General features: G+C 52.9%; 1 protein-coding gene across 1 annotated transcript in view; it reads left to right on the top strand.

Annotated features, from left to right (window-relative positions):
* The window catches only part of LOC102431532 (kinesin-like protein KIF6), a 121,120-nt gene that overhangs the window by 34,320 nt on the left and 66,863 nt on the right, over positions 1-19,937 (top strand). The window contains exon 3 of the mRNA XM_023745453.1: positions 11,889-11,939. Within this exon, the coding sequence (XP_023601221.1) occupies positions 11,889-11,939 (51 nt within the window). The remainder of the gene's footprint in view (positions 1-11,888; positions 11,940-19,937) is intronic.

Below are 19,937 nucleotides of genomic sequence, written 5' to 3'. Positions count from 1 at the left end.
GGACCCAGGGGCTCCCGAAAGGCCGAAGTTTTCTTTGGGGAACCCTTGCCTTATGATTTTTGCACAGACAAGTGCCGTTTCTCCGGGGGGGGTGGGGGGGGGGGGCACCTCAGTTTAGTCCACTGGGCTCTAGATAACTTGTGGATGCCTTCAGAAAAGAGGAGGGGGGAATGCCAATGTCTTATCATATTTGACCATAACCAAGGCCTTAGAAACGATTGCAATGGGTTTGCATCCTTCTGTATTATTATCTGTATTGCAGCCCCCCTCCCCCGCCATGGTAATTACTCTCACTGCTCCACCACCATTACTACCCTGCTTACTGTGCACCTGCGATGCGCCAGGCCCTGTGCTGGGTGCCGTATGTACGTTTCTCTAATGCTCCCAGCAACCTTGCCTTGAAGGTGTTATCACCCTATTTAAAGGAAGAAATGAAGCCCAGAGGGATTCAGTAGCCCAAGGTCACAGGTAGTTGGTGGCTCCTGCTCCCAAAGCCCATGTTCTTCCCACTTTGCCAGGCCCAGGCCTCCCTCTGCTACTTCTCCTGCCGTTGTCCATGGCTCCTCCTCCTGAGGGAGCCTCCACGGCAGTTCCATGGTCTCTGCAGGCCAGACACCCTCCCCCGGCTTCCCGCCTCCACCGGGACTCCCCAGGGTCCCCACTGGCTCCTTCCCTGGGACTCGGCACCCTTTGGCTTCTTCGGATGACCCCCCTGAGTTGTGCTAATATATACCAGCCCCCTGCCCCCCCCCCGCACCCCACAGTAAGGGACTGCAGGGACAGAGCCCAGAAACCCATGTGGGTTAGACGGGGGGCCTGGCCCACTGCGCCTGAGAGGAGCAACAAGTCTATGCAGCACATAAAACATGACTTGAACCTGACAGCTGAAACCGTTTCCATTTGATTTTGTCTCCTATTTATAACCCCGTGGGCACGTTCTCCTCATCTCCAGCCCCGGCAGCTGGAGAGCAGCCCCCACATCAAGGAGCACCGACTGTTATCCACAGGCCGGCCGGCCGGCAGCTTACCCGGCCCTGGGCCTTCACCGGGCACGTTTCTCTCTGCTGACTTTTTTTAAGCACCAGCTGATTTAAATGAATAGAATCGAGCTTTGTCTTGGAGGATGAGAGTTTATTATTTATATCAAGGAGCCATGTAAAATTCACTGTTGGCATGTTTTAACCCGTCTAAAAATTATATACAGGGTGTCCCCAACCATGTATACACACTTTCACAGCTGATACCTCAATGTTGAAAATGAAATGCATTTGAATAAACAATGCCTTTATAATGATTCAAAGTGTGCATATACATTGTTGGGGACACCCTGTCTATTGCCAAACCACACATCATCATGCTTGGGTTTTATTTCACGCCCTTAGTAGAACCCTGCCCTCACCTCCACATTCACTAAGGGGCCCATACACACCAGCCTCAGTGAGAGGGGGCTTTGGGAAGAGGTGGAATGTACCTACCGCACCCTCACTGGCACAGAGGAGCCGTGAGTGTAAAAGTCTAAGGCAGCGGTTCTCAACCTTGGCTGCACATTAGAATCACCTGGGAATCTTTTTAAAATCCTGACTTCTGGGCCTCATCCCCCAGAAATTCAGTTTCTTTGTTACTAATGTTGTGGCCCCACCCCATAACAAAGAAACAGAATTTCCGGAGGATGAGGCCCAGAAATCAGGATTTTAAAAAGATTCCCAGGTGATTCTAATGTGCAGCCAAGGTTGAGAACCACTGGTCTAAGGCCATGCTGCATGGGCCCGCCACTCACCCCAGCCGGAGCCACATCTGCAAATGGAAGGAAGGGCTGTGGTCTGCAGCTCCTCCTCCAGGCAGGCCTTGGAAGCTGGTTCTATCCCTCCTTCGCTGAGATAAGAACATCTAAGCATCTCAAGCAGCATCTCTTGGACAGGTGCCCACACAGCCAGGAGCCCTCAGCTCCCCGAGGTGTTTTGTACTGAACAATGCATGCTGGGAGCTGAACTGAAATTTCTCCTGTGCTTACCTACGCGCACATTTTTAGCGTGAGCTTTTAACAAATGAGCCTATTTGCTTAATTCTCTGAACTGTTTATAGAATATTATCGCATGCTGGAATAGTGATATTAATAAGCTCCTTAGCTTAATTAAGCATAGACAGAGCCAAATGCCTAAGCTTCCCACAGAATGTGCTAATCTTGTGTGATTATGGTGATTACTTGGGTAGCCAGAATGAAAATCCCACAGAAGAAACCAGGTCTCCCAGACATGGTATCATTGGATCATTTTTATAAATGAGAGCACCCCCCAAAATGTGATCCCCATGCCCTGCCCCAGTGATCAGAGGGGAGCGGTCTGGAAGCCCAGACTGTGTCTGCCGTTTCAGCCTGAGTTGAAACGCTCATCCATTACGAGGCGCACCTCCTCCACAAGACGGGGTCAGGGTGACGGGCGCTCTTGAGAAACCTGAGGGGGTGTGGGAGGAACCATGTCAAGTTACAATGTTTTTCTTCAAATTATTATCTTTAAGAATGAACTGCTTTTTCCTCTCTCTGTGACTTAGTAACGTTACCAAATATGGTGCTTGGCATCCTAAATGGAAGAAGAATCTTGGATTCTGGACAATTAAAGTGTCATTTTGGGATGATAACGCGTTAAAGTGTTTGCTCAGCACTGAGACCATCCCCGGTCTGTGCTCGATGCCTCATCACTGGGCCTTTCTCCTTGGGGACCCCAGGAGGCACCTGTCTTCCTCGCCCCAAAGGAGGGCGAAGGCTTCTCAGACACTCCCCGCCCAGGCCAGGGGCTCACGGCTGCTGTGCGGGCTCCCTCGGACCCGCTATCCTCACCGCCACCCCTTAATCCGCAGGCTCCTGGGCAATGACAGGGCTCCCACAAATAAGCTGGGATGAGTCACTGCCCAACCCTGTCGCTGAGACGGGTCATGAACATTGCAGTCAGCACCCGGGACGGATGCATCACACGTGTGGCAGGTGCCCAGCAGAATTTTCACACGCTCTCTAACACCTCACTTCCCTCTCAAGGAAGGGTATTGCAATGGCTTTTTAATTTTTTATTTCTTTTTATCAATATATGCAAATATACTTTTACATAAACTGTAAGTCAGACCCACTTATTAAAGCACGATTTTTTTCTTATCTGACTTGGCACTGCCTCTTCTATCCAATTCATCTCCCACCATCAGGTACCCCATCTCCCATCACCTCCCTGCTCATAAGATCATGCATAAAGTGCACACATGCATGCACATATGTACATGCATACATGAACACTCATACATGCGCGCGCGCACACACACACACACACACACACGTAAGGCTCTTGCTTTTGTTTGACCAAGAACAGGATCATTTACACCCTTTTACCCCATCATCTCTTTTGTTTCCTTTACTCTCTTTCGCTGTTCTGTTGAATTGTTAAAATTTTGCCATTCTTTCCCCGCAACCCTCCACCCATCTTTTTTCTGATCCTCTGTCTATTTGGGTGTATTTTTATTTTCTCGAGTTAAAAAGTAATTACAACATGTCCGTAGTTATTACAGATGCATCCTCCCTGCACCCACATCCAGGGCTGCAGCGTGGTGAACCCCCATCGGACGTCCCCTCGCCTTATCTCCATCAGGCATGATTGCTTAACGTTTCTCACACACACACACACACACACACACACACACACACACGCACGAGCTTTTATGGTCAATAGTTAAATATTTTATTTGTTTTGATGCTCATCATTCCACCTATCTATGCTTATTTTTCTTATCGATCACAATAATAATTTTTACCCTTGGTGCCAGGCACCCTTCCAGGCACTGTGCCCATGTGACCTGATGCAGTCCTCACAGCAGCCACTGCTATCACCCCTACTTTTCACTTGCAAACACACCCGGAGCAAGTAGCTCAGCGGTGTGCCCGCCCGGGCCCTGTCTCGGAGCCCAGGCACCTGACCTCATGTGTGGCTGCCTCTAGGCTGAGGTCTCCTTGGGGCAGGGCTTCTGTGGGTGGGATATGCTTGGTCCCCTCATCACAGAACATGTCTTTATGGCACCCTCACCTGTGAATGGCAGTTTGACAACCTATCAAATTCAAGTTGACGGCACTTCCCTCCGTTGTCTCCGGGCACCTGTTGTCACCGGGCAGGTCCCCTGGAGGCGGGTGGTGCGGCCCCTCCTCCCTGAAGCCCTGTGGTTGCGGTGATGCGTCTAGGGGCGGGTTTATTGACATCCATCCTGCTCAGTACTCGGAGTGCACGCTCAATCCGGGGGCTGACGGCTTTCTTCATTTGGAAAACCCCAGCTGCTGTCTCTTCACATTTCCTTCTTCCCCGGCCCATCTCTTTCTTCTTCCGGAACTCGTGTTAGACGGACGGGAACCCTCTCGGTAGCTTCCCCGCGGCTTTGGCGGCTCTTTCCCATGTTTCTCTCTCTGTGTTTGGACGAGTGTTTCTATACTATCTTCCAATTCACTGATCTGCCTTTAAAATATGTCAAGTCTGTGGTTTATTCCCTCGTTCCTTCTATTGATTTTTTGTTTTGTTTCCATCACTCTAATTTTTATTTCAAAATTCCTTTCTATCTGCTTACTCTTTTCTTGACACTGATTTGTTGCATGGTTTCTTTTAAAGAAAGCACACGCCGTTATTCATCTCTGAGTATTCTCAGCACGCTTACCTCCACATCTGTCTGGGAAGTACAGACTGGCCCGTTGTCATGGCGAGCAGCCCGCACATCAAGTACCGGGCCCGCTGCCCCCAGCAGAGCAGTCCCCTCCGGCCGTGTCAGACTGCGCGCTCCAGGATGGCGCTCACAGCGCGGCCTGTGTTCGGGAGTGGGAGGCAATTCAGCTCTTCCAACCTCAGGAAAGGGGCATCAAGTGTTGGGATGCGCACTGCGGGGTATATGCCGCAGTTAGTCACTGAGAATTAGATGCACACAAAGCAAAATGAGTAGATGTCAAAAGCAGGACTGATAAGTAAGAAACAGAATGAGAACTGTAGCTCAATAAAACACTGTAACACAGACGGTCAGAATGCAAACAATAAAAGTGTGTGTGTCCGGGAGTTAGGCTGCCTGCCCATTGGAGGAAAGGGGGGGTGGGAGAGGGATGGGCCGAGGCGGGGATAGAAATGCGCACACGCAGGCGTGCAGACTGCTGGGGACCGTGCCGTAGACTGGAGAGCGGGACTAATTCATCCTCTGAGCTTCTGCATCAATAAATGTCTTGATCTGCCTGTCCAGGAAATTACTTTCATCTGTAACGAATTCATGTTCCAACTATTGATTTTGCTATCTTTTCTAGCATTAGATTTCTTCATATAGTTTGGCATTTGGGTGAGCAGGCCCATTTTTAATGAAACACATTTTCTTTCTGTCTCTCTGTCTCCCTTTGTGCTCGCCCCTCTCCGCCTGACAGACCCTCCAGGCCCCCCGTCCGGAAGTGGCGGTGGACAGTGGTCATTGGAGGGACACGCCAGGGCAGTGCTGGGCTGTGGCCGACCTGGCCATGGAGTCACGGGCAGCTGGGCTTCCCAGCTGGAAGGGGCTGACTTTGCCCCTCTCTCCCTCCCTGGACGCCGTGGGATGTGAACCAGAGCCCCAAGCGGCGTCTGGCAGCACTGTTTCCTTCTCAGTCCCCTTTCACTCACAGGTTGGGTGACGGGGGTCTCACCCCAACCTGCAGCTTCAAACTCCGGGCCAGGTCTCACCCCCTGTCTCGTGTGTGCCCTTTCAGTCACCCTCCCGCCCCGGGGCCCCGAGCCCTGCGAGCTGAGGCCTGGCTCCACTCACCATCTTGCATCTCCATCTCATGTCCGGGCTTCAGAAATATGTCCCGTCATCTAACCCAGCCACGTTTTCTCGATAGTCTCTCCTTTTTTTATTTTACCCACCACAGCTACTGTGGAGAGAGGTGGTTCCTGTCTCCATAGATATTCAAATGATTCAAGCAAGTTTAGATAAACCCGATGAAAAGTAGATTAACAAGGAGAAGAGGCGTGGAAGGATTTACACACCCGTTTGTTGGCAATTCATCTCAAGGTGACGCATTCAGTTTAGGCTAAGCCCGTCGCTTGCACAGATAGCGGTTCAAGCAGCCTTGAGAAAGCCTAGCCTTCAGTGATCACCGCCTTCTCTGTTAGCACAAAGAGACTGGCTTCCCCCTCTCGGCTGCATCAACACCTAATTCAGGACCCCAGCCAGACCTTCCCTTTCAACGGGGCCCCTCAGGCAGGAGATGTAGTCTGTGCATCTCTCCTTGCCCCAGTCCGCTACCGATGTTTATTCTACATGAATTTTACTGGGATGTGAGCCGCAGAGGTGAACAGAAGAACCCATTTGACCAGAGCTTTTAGTGATTACCTAGGACTCTGGACTCCAGTATGAATAGATTCAGTCTAGCCCTCGCTGGTTTGGCTCAGTGGACAGAGCGTCAGCCTGTAGACTAAAGGGTCCCAGATTCAATTCCAGTCAAGGGCACATACCCGGGCTGCAGGTTCAGGCCCCAATAGAGGATATGCAGGAGGCAGCCAATCAATGATTCTCTCTCATCATTGATGTTTCTATCTCTCTCTCTCTCCCTCTCCCTTCCTCTCTGAAATAAATAAAAATATATTTTTTAAAAAATAGATTCGGTCTCCCCCAGCCCAACACTTCCATTCAAGGCCCCCTTCCCAGCCCTGCCCCAGCCAGTGTACACCTGGCCTCGTATTGCCCAGCAGTCTAGCCTTCTGTGGCCAGAATGCCTTTCCCAGGCCCACCTTAACAGGTCTGCTCTTTGGGGATCTACTCAAGGCTCACCGTCAGTAATGATGCCTTTCCTGATGCCACTTACCCGCCTCTCCCTCCTCCAAACTTATCTCTGCTGTCGATTTGACATTTAGCCACCAGGACCTGTCATCTTATGTATGTAATATCTTTTCAATGTCGGAAAGTGCCTTCATACCTAAAACTCATGAGGTGTATCAGCTGTGCAGGTTCACTCTCCCTTGATGCTCCAAGATTCCTGAGAGACGGTGAGGCAGATGGTATCACAGTTATAACATTATCCTCATTTTTTCAAATGATATCATTGAGGCTTAGATGTGTTAAGTAACCTGCCCAACCAGGAAGTGGCAGAATTGGGATTTGAACTGAACTTTGTCTATCAACAAATTTGTAATAACTTTCTACTATAATCAAAATGGCAAAGAGGTTGGCTTCTCCTCAAATCCAACCGAAGTGGCTGGTTATAGCTGCCCAAAGTGCTGTGTCAAAAAGCCAAACTCAGTCCGACCAGTGTGGCTCAGTGGTTGAGTGTCAACCTATGAACCAAGAGGTCACGGTTCGATTCTAGTCGAGGCACATGCCCAGGTTGTGGTCTTGGTCCCCAGTGGGGGGCCTGCAGGAGGCAGCCAATCAGTGACTCTCTCTCATCATTGATATTTCTATCTCTCTCTCCATCTCCCTTCCCCCCTGAAATCAACAAAAATATAACAACAACAAAAAAAAAACAGGCAAACTCAGGCTCAGCATGACAGGGAACCGTCCACAATGAAGGAACAGGGTCAGCGTGGGTCCAGCTATGGAGGAAGAGCACGCGGCCACCTGTTTGCCGTCCCCTGCCGCATGCTAACTTTCCTGAGCTAGGAGAGCATTTACTACCGGTTGCATTTACATTACATGTACAGGAGCATTTACGTTCTACAGCCCTTGGAGCAGAGAGCTTACCCTATAGCAGGTGAGCATCAATATTTCCCGTCTGTAGCTGCATCGACACCCTCGGTGAGGCCCAGCAGAGATGGGCTCCCACAGCCTGCAACAGCCCCACCAGGGCCTGTGAGCGAGCAGCTCCGCTCCGGACCAGCTGAGCGGCTTGGCTCGGTGACTGATTCCAAACTAACAGGCATGCAAAATACAGTGTGAAGCTTAAGGAAAAGTGTTTGACCCAGAAGACTGAGCATCCATGTGAAAAATAAGTGGTAATGCTTTTCTGCGCGGTGATAATACTTTTCACACGCACGACCTGGTACAGAGAAACCGAAAGCCGTGCGGAACGCACACCCTGCACGTGGCTACTCCTAAGGTCGTGCATCTCCTTTGGGGGACCCCCTCCACCCCCATCATATGTGATCATTCCTGATTTCCTATATCTCAAGATTCCTGGGAGGATCAAGGGATAAGGGACCAGCGTTATCTGATGCCCCGCCCCATTACCTGCTGCTGCCATCCCTACTCTGACAATTAGTGAATCGGAAAGGGAGAGAATTTCTGTCAGGGACTGCTGTCAATTACTGGAGACAAAATGACCAATTACCACTCTTCTCCAAGCCAGCTCTGCTCCCCTCCCCGGCCTCCTTCCCGGACCACCTCCTGCCTCGGGCCGGGAGTTCTGTTTCCGCCTCATCTCTTTACCATACCTCGGGATGGGGACGGGTCCAGGAACCCAGGCCAAGACCAGCAAATGTATCACCATGCTCATGACAGCAAGCTGCATGCGGAGCGAATTCCGCAGCCCCCACCCCCTCAGCTCCTCCCTCTGCCAAAACCCGGGGAGCTGTAAGATGCCGCCGACTGCAGACTTATCTCCACATGAGGAATGGTCCTGTTGGCAAATGCAGTTAGGTATCAGCCATCGGGCTATTTTTAGAAGCTTGTTTGGGAAGATCTCAAAAACAAAAATTGCCCCTTGGTGAGAGATGTTAGCCAATTTGCGGAAACAGAGCATCAGTAAACACATTGTAAACGTGCCATTAGCAATATGGAGCATCAGGAAGATGGCCTTTTGTCCCCTAGGAATGGCTCACTGCTCCGTGAGCAGGTAGGATGCCCATGGCGTTTATACACCTTTCAATCCTGGTGGCCAAATCCTGTCTTTACTCACTCGAGCAGCTCTTCCCAGGCTGGGGCTGTGAGGTCCTTGACCCAGTCCTTCCAGAGGCGCTTCCCAGGGAGCAGTCATTCCAGCTGGAGCTGGAGGTCGTGACAGGCCAGGCTGAGCACCCACTGGGGCAGTGTATGAGGCAAGGCACATCGTCAGGGAGACCCAGGTCAGGGAGGCCGGTGGTGGGGGAGGCAGGGGTCAAGGAGGCTCCACAGGAGCAGGTCACCCGCAGTGTCACTGAGAGGTGGTACCCAGGCTCCTGGGCGGCTCCCTCTGCCAGGCCCCTGGCCAGGTCCCAGGAAGCAGGCCTGGCCCAGGGACACTGGCTGTCCCCACTGTGGGCAGGAGAAAGCCCTGCTGGCCTGTGCTAAGCAAACAGATGAGTCTAAGTGTGTGCTCCATTGTCACAGCACCGTGGCCTTTTATTTGAAGAACTAGAGACCTAGTGCACAAAATTCGTGCACTCGGGAGTGTGGGGATCCCTCAGCCTGACCTGTGCCTTCTCGCACGCAGTCCAGGAGCCCTGTAGGGAGCGGGCCTAAGCTGGCAGCCAGACATCCTTAGCACTGCCATGGAGGCAGGAGAGATTCCTGCCACCACTGCTGCACTCACCAGCCATGAGCCCAGCTTCTGGCTGAGCAGTGCTCCCCCTGTGGGATCTGGCTGAAACTGGCTCTCTGACATCCCCCAAGGGGTCTTGGATTGTGAGAGGGAGCAGACCAGGCCGAGGGACTCCACCGGTGCATGATCAGGGCAGGGGAGAGACATGGGAGGTTGGCCACCTGGGGACGGACCATGGGAGGGCTTCAGGGCATGTCCAGCCTGTCTCACTCAGTCCCGATTGGCCAGACTCCAGCAGCAAGCTAACCTACCGGTCAGAGCATCTGCCCCCAGTGGACAGTGCACATCATAGCAAGTGGTTGAGAGGCCTTATCATATCATTAGCATATTACGCTTTGATTGGTTGAATGGCCGACCGGTCGACTGGACACTTAGGATATTAGGCTTTTATTATATAGGATGTGTGTGCTGTGCTTTAAAATTCAAGTCAGTGATATTGATTCAGCTGGAGTCTCAGCCCAGCAGCACCCCTCACCCCAACTTCTTCACTCTGCTGATGAAGACAGTGATGGTCGTGTCCCTCGGGTGGGGGCAGGGAGAGGTCCCATCTGGGGCTGGGCTGGGGCTGGGGCTGGGGCTGGCCTGGGGTTCAGGCCATGTCCCTATGGCTCCAGGCCCTCCCAGTGCTCATCCTTGAGCCGGGTGTCCACATCCCCAGCTCCCTCTCAGCACCCACCTTCCCCACTGGGAATTGGGCCAATCATGGCTATGCCCCTGGCTTCCTCTCTGTGAAGATGCTGACTGGCACAGTGCACGCCTGGGCCCAGCTGCACAGCAGCCTCCGAGAGGGAGCGAAGGAGCTGGTTTAACCCAGAAAGGACATGCCTGCGTGGAGGAATCCTAGCACCCTGAGGGGTAGAGGGCTCTCACTGCCGACGAGAGAGGATCCTTTCTCTGCTCTTCCAGACAACTGACCGGCCAGAGTCTGAGAGTACAAGGAAGCAGGTGTGGACGCCACCTCAGTAATTCCTTATGCAACATCATCAGTGGAACAGCCGGGACACATACAAGTGGGCGGGGAAGTGACCATTTCATTCTGTAGAAGGCATTCCTAAAGGTGGTGGGAAGCTAAACTGAATGACCTCTGCCCCCCAGTCATGACGTTCTAGGAGTGCCCAAGAGCTGTGAGTAAGCGGCAAGGCCTCCTGTGACCGTTTCATTGACTGCAGTTCAGCTGCAGCCTCTGAGGGGTCGAAAGCACTTTGTGTCAAGAAAGAAATACATGAGACAAGGGAGCAATGAGGTTCCCAGGCTCCCTGGGAGTCCCCCGGTGGCCTGACCACATCTCCCAATGGGACAAGCACTGTAGACAGACTGACATTTTCACTGGCGTGCTGAGCCCTCGCACATAAGCCTCAGGGCTGTGGCCTCACCCTCCCTCGAGCACAGACTCCTAGAGCTTTAGAGGCGGAGGGAACCTGCGGGCATGTTGTCCCAACCCTTGCCCAGGGCAGGCGTTCTCACGCCAACCACCCAGCACGGTCACCCAGCTTCTGCCTGAGCAGGAAGAGGCTTGGCCAGCAGGTTAGTCCATTTTGAAACCACTTAATCCGTGTTGAGACAGTCCTCTCTATGAGCTGTTTCTTCCTCATATGGAGCCCATGTCTGCCTTCAGTCAGCGTGACCTTTGCCCTCAGCAGTCGGACAAAAACAAATGTTTGCTCATCCCCTTGACAATGTTTAGATTTTTTAAGACAGCGGTTATCTCCGTGCCTCCTCTCCCTCCAAGTATTTTCCTCCCCATCCAGATGCCTCGGGTCACCTCAGATAGTCCTTGTATGGCACAGTTTCAGACCCCACACCATCCCAGTTACCATCTTCTAAATATTTTCTATTTTACTAATGTTCCTTATAAAGAGTTGCTCCTAGAACAAATACCAACAGTGGTCTGATGACTGCTATCACCTCCTTTGATCTACACACTATACTTTTATTAATACAACCTAGAATTATATGTGCTTCACACCAAACGGTCAACTGTTGTGTTTATCTTAAGGTGTTGATTAACCAAAACCGCCATCTCTTTCTGTTGGCACAATTTCATATAGCTTAAAAGAATTAAGTGGATTTAAAACTGGCCCTGTAAGTTATTAAAACATCAAACCCTGCCTCCCTGTGTAAGAGATCAGAGCCCTGGCAAAGATGGTCAGTGACAGACTAAGTAGTTGACCCCCAAAATGATTGGCTCCAAAGGTGAAATGTGTATTGGCAGTGATGTGCCAGGGCCCCAACCTTTGCAGCCTCTTCTTCCAACAAAATTCGGGCAGAGAAGGGCTCTTCTTGGAAGCTGTGCCTGCTTTTGTCTCCCTTACTCTGCCTTTCTTTTCAGCTTGTCCCATGCACCTGAGGCCATCTTCCTCCCAGCCCCTGGGAACTCACTAGCGGTTTCCCTTTGCGTCTCTGACAGGTCACCTGAAGGAAGCAATCACCCAGCGGCATCTGCAGCAAGCAGCTCTAGGTGAGTACAGAGCGGAGGCTGCGGGAGGAAGGTGAAGGTTACACCAGCTCACCTGCCTGGAGCCCCACCCTCAGCTAGAACATAACCCGCCCAAACCCTCGGGAAGCGGAGGGAAAGGTCTGCTATCAGTGCAGCTTCCTGTGGACCCCGGGGACCAGTTTCCCCCACCTGTGTGCTTGCTCCCGGCGTCAGCACCAGGCACCCCACCCTCCCAGCTGCCGCCTCATCCTCCTGACCTTGTCCACCCCAAACCCCAAACTAAATTCACCCCATATCCCAGCCCCTCAGAGTCCTACTCTGAGCTTCCTAGAGCCACTGCTAACTAGTCCTACAGTGAGGACTGGCGGTTAAAGCAGCCTCCGTGCCCGTCTCCTTCCATCCTCACCACCGTCCAAAAGCTAAGTGCACTTTCCGTGTGAAGGCGGTCCAATGACTTCCCAAGGTCACAGGGCTTCTCGGTGTGAAACTCGGACTCGGACCCATTCTCTGAGCCCGCACTTGGTGCTTTTAGCCCCACGCTGCTTTTGCCCACAGCCGTGGCATACGCACTTCTGCACATTGATAATGCGAACACTGAACAAGCACAGTGACAGTCTAACTCGAAGGCCTTTGGCGCCTTTTAAGCAGCGACACCTGCAGAAAATGCTCCCTTCTGACCTGTGCCCCGAGGAAGTGCGCTGGGAGGAGCGTGCAGCCCCAGAGAGGCTGATGGGCAGGCACCTGGGCAGGGCCAGCTTGCTCCTCTGCAGCCTGGGACCAAGCACACATGCAGCTTCAGTTAAATATGCAACGTGTTTATTCCAAACAAAGAGCTTGTCCAGGGTGGCCTGGCCCTGGAGTGGCCCAGACCTGAGAAATCCAGCAGCGGGGACTCCTAGCGGAGAATAGCGGGCAGCCCAGGGTCTGAGGATGACCCCTGTGACCTAGGAACTTGATCATTAGGAAGGCTGGTTGTTTGGTTTCAGTGATAATAATGATCGTTTCAACAACTGCTGATTACATCAGAAATAAAGAGCAGAGAGGCCCAGGACACACTGGCCAGAGCTCGGCCCCAGGACTGAGGGCAGATCAGCCTGCCAGGCCTGCCTCCTGTATGTGCCTCTGATGGTGATGGTTAGCGGGGCTGGTGACTGTCGTGAGCTGAGCGGCGCCGTGTGGAGGAGACTGACTGGTGAAGGGAGGCCAGGTCCAGGGACGTCAGAGAGAGCGCGGCCGCCCGTGTCAGAAGAGTGCGTGTTACCCTTTCGAGAACTTGGGAGCCGTGTTAAACACAGCTGGTGTTAAAAGTTAATTATATACAATTAAGTAAATTACATTGAAAAAAAACAAAGGTAACAAATACTCAAAATCCACCCCTTCCTGAATAATTTACCACATTTTACTGTCATCTCTGCGCTCAAGGTCATTGACATCGAGGGGTCTGTCTCATGGAGATGGATTTGATGGTGGGGCTCCCCGTGTGTCCTCTTAGGCCACGTTCAGGGCGTGGCCCAGGCAGCTTGAGGTCAGCGTGGTGGGAGCGTTTACACCAAGGAACTGACACATGTTATAAGTGGAGCCGTGGTTACACATCTACCATCACACCTCTGGCACAGACAAGTGTCCATTGAGAGGCCAGCTTCTGCACATGTGTGTGTGTGTGTGTGTGTGTGCGCGCGCGCATGCGTGCGTGTGTGTGTGTGTGTGTGTGTGTGTGCGTGTGTGCTCTCATGATGACTTCTACCCGCTTCCTGGCTGAAAGTCCACGATGGTCCTCCTTCATGGCCTGCCTCCCACGGAACCCTGTCCTTTATAAAGTCAGTGGGCAAGGAAACCAAGGGAGACAGCGGGGCAGGCGAGGCCGGCCCAGCAGCCCCCCCCCCCCCCATGCGACAGCCTGGGTCCGAGGGGGTCTCTGGGAGACACATCAATGGCCAGTTCTAAGAATGTCACGTACAAGCAAAAGTTACTGGTGGACTGAGTGCGGAGCCCACTCCCGCCCACTGCTTCAGGAAACAATGAAACAATGTTCTTTTTAAATGAAGCAGCATTTGGGAACGATTCTACTTGAACTAGATTCCGCTAGCGCCCGAATTCCCTGTGTTCCCCCCACTTTGAGGTCCTGGCTCCGATGGCACAGTATTGTCATCATGCAGATGGCACAATCAGCAGACGTGTCTCCGTTCTTCACCACGAGCCAGGCATGACTCTATGCTCTTTGCCTGTGTTTCCTCCTGTGATGCTTCTAAAACACCCACGAGCAGATACGACTGTTGCCCTGGCTTTACCGTTAAAGCTCAAAGGGGTTACGCGCACGTGCTTAGACACATATGTATTGGGCTCTAGATCCCACGCTCCCACCCCCACACTGCGCTGCCCTCACCCTTGCCAGGCGGGCATCGCGGGTCCACAGAGGGCAGAGGTTGGATGCCTGCCCTAGCCAGCGGGAGGGGCCGCATGCATAGAGAAAACTCTATCTAATTTCAGATTTAGACACATTTGTATTGTGCCACTGTGTCCTCTTCCCACTGCAGTCCCCGGAGCAGTTCAACCGTGACCTGCCCCCGGTCACCATGGCGGCTTTGTCCTCCAGCCCCACACACCTCTGCGAGAGCACCAGCCCTGTTTTGTAATTATCCGTTTCCGTAGCTAATCTCCACGCTAAAACGTGGGCTCCCAGAAAGTCGGGTGAGTCTCCATACCCCTAGCAGCCAGCACGGGCAATAAATAGGCCCAATCAGTGCTTCCCCAGATGGCTTCCAGACCCACACATCTTGCAAAAGCATAATGAGACATTGGAACATAAAATAAAATAAGTCCATTAAAAGCAGTGGAAGGAGTAAGTGCTTTTGGACCCCACGGCTGAGCAGATTATAACACACAGGCGATAAATTCCTCTCTCCCTTATCTAGCCGCGAGGCAGCGAGAGAAGCGCCCTGAGAGCCAGTTTCTTTCCTGACAACAGGAAGCACGCTCACTAATTTACCCGCAAAAATAGAATCTCTCCCTGGAACCAAACACAGCCAGGACGTGTCGTGCAAACCCTTGTGTGAAGGACAGAGTGGCTTCGTGAGCGACGTCTCCCACTGCAACTCTACAAAACGCACGAAATGCTGTTCAAGCACAGTTCTTAGACCGACCCCCGTAACAGCGGGAGTGGACACTGCAGCTCAGCTCAGGAAAGTGTGGGTGCGATGCGGCCGAGGTCCAGGCACCTGCTCTCAGTGGCCCACGGAGCGGGATGGAGTGGGGGCCAGCCCTGAGTGCCGGCTCCTCCGTGTCTCTCCTGAGCAGTATCTGACCAGGCAGTATCTGAGCTGGCTCTCGCTCAGCTGCCCTCAAAGTCCTACCAAGTGCCTGTGACTAAAGTGTAAGAACCACAGGCCTTGCTGAGCGGCTTTGCAACGTGTCAGGCAAGAGGGACTGGCCATCCGGGCTTTGGGAGGGAACTCACCTGAGGATGTAGCCTGGAGGTCACTGAGACCACGGCCTGGGCTGAGTGTAGAGAAGGGGCAGGACTCAGAGCCCAAGTGGAGAGGGCAGGGAGGGGTTGTTGTGGGTGTGTGTGAGGTGTATGTGTGGTATGTGTGGGTGTGCAACATGTGTATGGTATGCATGATGTGTGGCATGTGTGGTATGTGTGGTTATGTGTGTATGGTGTATATGTGTGTGGTGTGTGTGGTATGTGTGCTGTGTGTGGTATGGGGGTATATGTGGTATGTGTGTGGCATGGGTGTGATATCTTGGGTATGTGTGGTGTATGTGTGTGTCATGTGTGTTGTATGTTTCTGTGTGTGGAGGGGGAAGAGGAGGACTTTTGGTGGAGTGGATTTGAAGCAGTGGGGGGGTGCTGAAAGGGTGAGTTGAGGGGTTCAGCGAGGACCTTGGACCTGAGCCTTTACCTTTCGGCCAGCTGAGCCACTGAGCATTCGCCAGCAAGGAGGGCTGGGTCAGGGGCCGTTCGGGAAGAGAGAACCCCAGGCAGTCGCCGAGTTCCCATCACTGGCCAACTCCTGAGGAATGACAAGTCCATCTTCCGCCCCGACCACCACCCCAGCTTTCCCCTGCCCCTGCCCCGCTGTTCCCTGGGCTGCTCCCTGAGCACACACACTCCCAGCCCAGCCAGGAGGGCCTGGCCAGCTCTCAATGAGTCTGCTGCTGCGGGCACACAGGTCTGAGGCTGCCCCGAGAGTCCCACACTGGCCACACGCCTCCCGCCTGGCCTCGCCCTGGGGGCTGGGTGGTCAGTCCGTGATTCTGTCTGTGGAAGAAGGAAGTGGGGGATCCTGCCCCTGAGAAGCTCAGCCCTCATTGGATGACACCTCACCTGTCTCCACAGTTATCCCTGCCCCAACTTCTGTGAAAGCATGAACTGCTAGAACATTCCGTCGCCTCTGTTACAGGCATGTCACAGGAGATAGCAACAATAATGACGAAGATGAATTATGACAAGACAAGCTCCACAACCAGGCCATTGGCAGGTTCCAAATGGCGTCGGAGGTTCCCCCACAAACACTAGGTCCCCCCACCCCCGGTCAACACCCCAGGAGCAAAGCAACCCCCGGGCCAGTCCCCTGTGGCCGCAGTGTCACCGGGGGTGCTCCCTGTCCCTGAAAACAGGGCAGCCACTGCCTGTCCCCAGCGGGGCCTTGGGAGCATGGGGAGGCCCCAAATCCCAGGGCTCCCTATTTTACTTCATTGTTCCAGCTGAGTGTCTACAAACAGCTCATTTCTCCCAAACAGAATTCCTGCAGTGCCCTCTAGTGGCGACCCTGCTGTCTCAGAACAGAGGCCTCTGCGGTCGCCACTTTCTCCCACTTGGTGTAAAATCGTTTAAGATTGCGCCTGCACTGCTCTTTGGAATTCTGCACCTGATGTAACAAATTTAAGAGAAAGCAAAAGGCCAGACTGTCACCCGTTTACTCACCAGGCTCCCTGAGCCCCTGCACAGCCCAGGCCGAGTGTGAAGCAGGCGTTCCCCATGGTCAGAGGAGCTGCTGGCTGCTGCAGAACTGGGGGGACCCCTGGCATCGCCCAGCGCGCGGTCCTCACAGCGGGCCCTGTGCGAACCCCGGGTGGGGGGCGGGGCTGGATAGACACTGTGCAAGTGGCAGGCCTCGGGAGTTTCACCCGCCCTGACTCAACCAAAGCTGTTAGCTCGGCTTGGTCCCCTCAGGCGAAGGCATGGATAGGACGTTTCCAAAGGCAGGTCATCCTGGCTTCCCTTCCCAGAGCTGTCGGTTTCTTCTGGAATTTACCACGTTGTATGGTAACTGTTAGTCTCTTCTGCGTCTCCCCAACACTGCACACAGGGATTGGCACACAGTAGGTCCTCCGTCAATGTTTGTTGAATAAGTCAGTGACATCTCAGGATCAAATTTTTGCCTTAAGGACGTACCAGACACCAGCTAAGGGGCTCTGGGCCCAGGTTCCAACATCTGTGAAATGGGGTGGTTGGGCCACATGAGAGTCTGTGCCCAGCGCAGTCTCTGGGCCTTAGCTGGCACCTGCTGGTGGCTTGTAGAGTGAACAAAGGAATCGAATTCTCCCCAGCCCTCGGGGCACGCAGTTTACCTCCTGTGAACGCAGGCTTCCTTAGGACATGCGGGGACACTCGCACCTGGTGAGGAGACATGGAGGGCTTGGGTGGGTTGGCGGTGTTTTCATCTTCTCAGAAATGAACTGTCAAGATGCAGAATGTAAAGAAAGCAGCTGCCCCCGAGGCTGAGAGGCCTGTCAGTTGGTCCCAAAGGACTCGGGGGCTCAGTACGGCCGGTGATAAAGTCTCACCCCTGAGCCTATTTTAATCTCTGGCTCCTGTGAACATAGGACCAGCTCTGGTGACGCAAGGTCCCTGACCAAGTCTTCAGGCTCAAGGCAGAGGCTGAGAGTCAGAAGGGTCCCCACCCCTGTCCCTGCCCAGCTTCCATCGCCCAGACTCCGGGCTCTGGGTAGTCCCAGTCTCCCCTCCAGCCAACCTGGAGAATGGAAGGGCTGTGGGCATCAGCACCAGGGCCAGGCCTGGGCAGCGGCTATGCTTTAGTCGAAAGAGCCCTCACCTGGGACTCAGGAGTCCCCTGCTGGAGTCATACCACTACCATGTGCTAGTCCTGTGGCCTTACTCCATTAATCGTCCTGAATTTCCGCTTCCTTCTCCATGTGAGAACATCTGCTCACTGGGCTGGCATGAGTGTCGAGCACCGTGTCCACATGATGGAGCAGAACTGTCATGGTCTCAGACTCTGAGAGCCGGAACCAAACAAACCAGACATCCAGGCAGTAGGCACAGCCCCGGCCACAGAGCCCACCATGGGCACAGCTGTGGGGGTCCCACTGTCCCCGCATCTGCTCACAGGCACTATTCATCCCTCTTCTGTGCACAAGCGCAGCCAGGCCCAGGACTCGGCCACTGATGATCCTGCCACCAGTTGCCGAGCCATTTTTCATCTCCCAAATGTGCGGAACCACGCCTGCTACTTTGAATGAACGAGGCATTTGACCAATGTCCTGGCCGGCCAGGGCTGACACAACAAATCACCACACGTGGAAAGGGGTGAGCGCGCCCTCTCGTCTCTTCTTATAATGGCGCTAGTCCCATTCATGACGGTTCCGCCCTCATGACCTCAGTTACCTCCTGAAAGCCCACCTCCAAATACCATCACACTGGAGATTAAATTTTAATGTATGAATTTGGAGACGGGGGGACTCAAAATCTCAGTTTATATCAAACATAGAAAACAAAACTCTAGTAGAATGTAGTCTTGTAGAATCTAGTCTAGTAGACTAAAACTTATTATGGCTGGTCCCCCCTCCACCTGCATGCTCTCTCCCTTACACATGATAAAAATCACCGCTTGTGCTTGGCAAATCTCAGCCCAGGGAGGGTCGCTGTGTTTCCTGGACCGATTCTGTTGTGTGTGTGATGTGCTTCCCATTTCTTTGAAGAAGTTGAGTTTGGAGTGACCTCCCAACAAGAAAACAGGGCCATCTGTGCTCAGACACAAGCCATAGGTGCCATGTTCCAAACAACCAGCAGGAACCTTCGAGTGGTGTTTTGAAAATACTGGTGTCCATTCGGGAAACCACGAGGGAGCCATTGTAAGGAGCCAAGGGCCCGTGCAAGAGAGACATGTAGTCTGTCAGGGCAGAGCTGTGGGCAGGTGGCACCCAGGGAGCAGAGCAGCGAAATTCCCATTCAGAAAAAAAAAAAGGAAAAGAGAAGCAGGGAAAAGTGAATGGTATAGTTAAAGTCTATGAACAACTAATTTGGGGACGATTCTGGCAATATCTGGCAACACTGAAGCTATGCCAACCCCCACCCCTGCCTTGTCCATGCCCAGGAGCATGCCCCCAGAGAGGTGTCCCGTACGCGCCCCAGCTGCTCATCGAAGCATTGTCCTCAGCACAGCAAACAGTCAAACAAACAAAAACAGGCAACGAGCCCAAGGTCCCCAGGACAGGGTGGAGAGATGAGCTGTCGCTCTGATATAGTCACACCATGGAACACTGTACAGAGTTCAACATGAATAAACTAGATCTACATGGAACACTGGGAATGAATCTCAAAAACACAGTGGTGATTGAAAGAAAGAAAATTGCTGAAGACTATATACAGAATAATACCATTTATGCAAATCCCCAAATTTTCAATACTGCTTATTGGGGAGAGGAAATGGGAGCTTTGTACATTTTGTTGTGAAAGACAACATAATTGCAGAAAGATGCACAAACATACATGTACAGGGGTCCAGGCCAGCAAATATTTACAAAGAGAACACTATGTTCCTCCTCTCAGGTCAAGAGCTAGCTATGTCCTGTTTAAGGGACATCTATATATATAAAAGGCTAATATGCTAAGTGTCTGACCTACTGATCGGTCGCTATGATGCGCACTGACCACCAGGGGGCAGACGCTCAATGCAGGAACTGCTGAGCTGCAGTGACTTGGCAGCGGCGGTTCTCGGGTGACACACCCTGAAACCAGAGAGGAGGGGAGCCCAATTCCTCATGGGGGCCACG

The sequence above is a fragment of the Myotis lucifugus genome, unplaced genomic scaffold, assembly GCF_000147115.1.
Source record: "Myotis lucifugus unplaced genomic scaffold, Myoluc2.0 scaffold_545, whole genome shotgun sequence".
In the NCBI taxonomy this organism is placed as follows: Eukaryota; Metazoa; Chordata; class Mammalia; order Chiroptera; family Vespertilionidae; genus Myotis; species Myotis lucifugus.
This window is presented reverse-complemented; position numbering and strand designations above follow the sequence as displayed.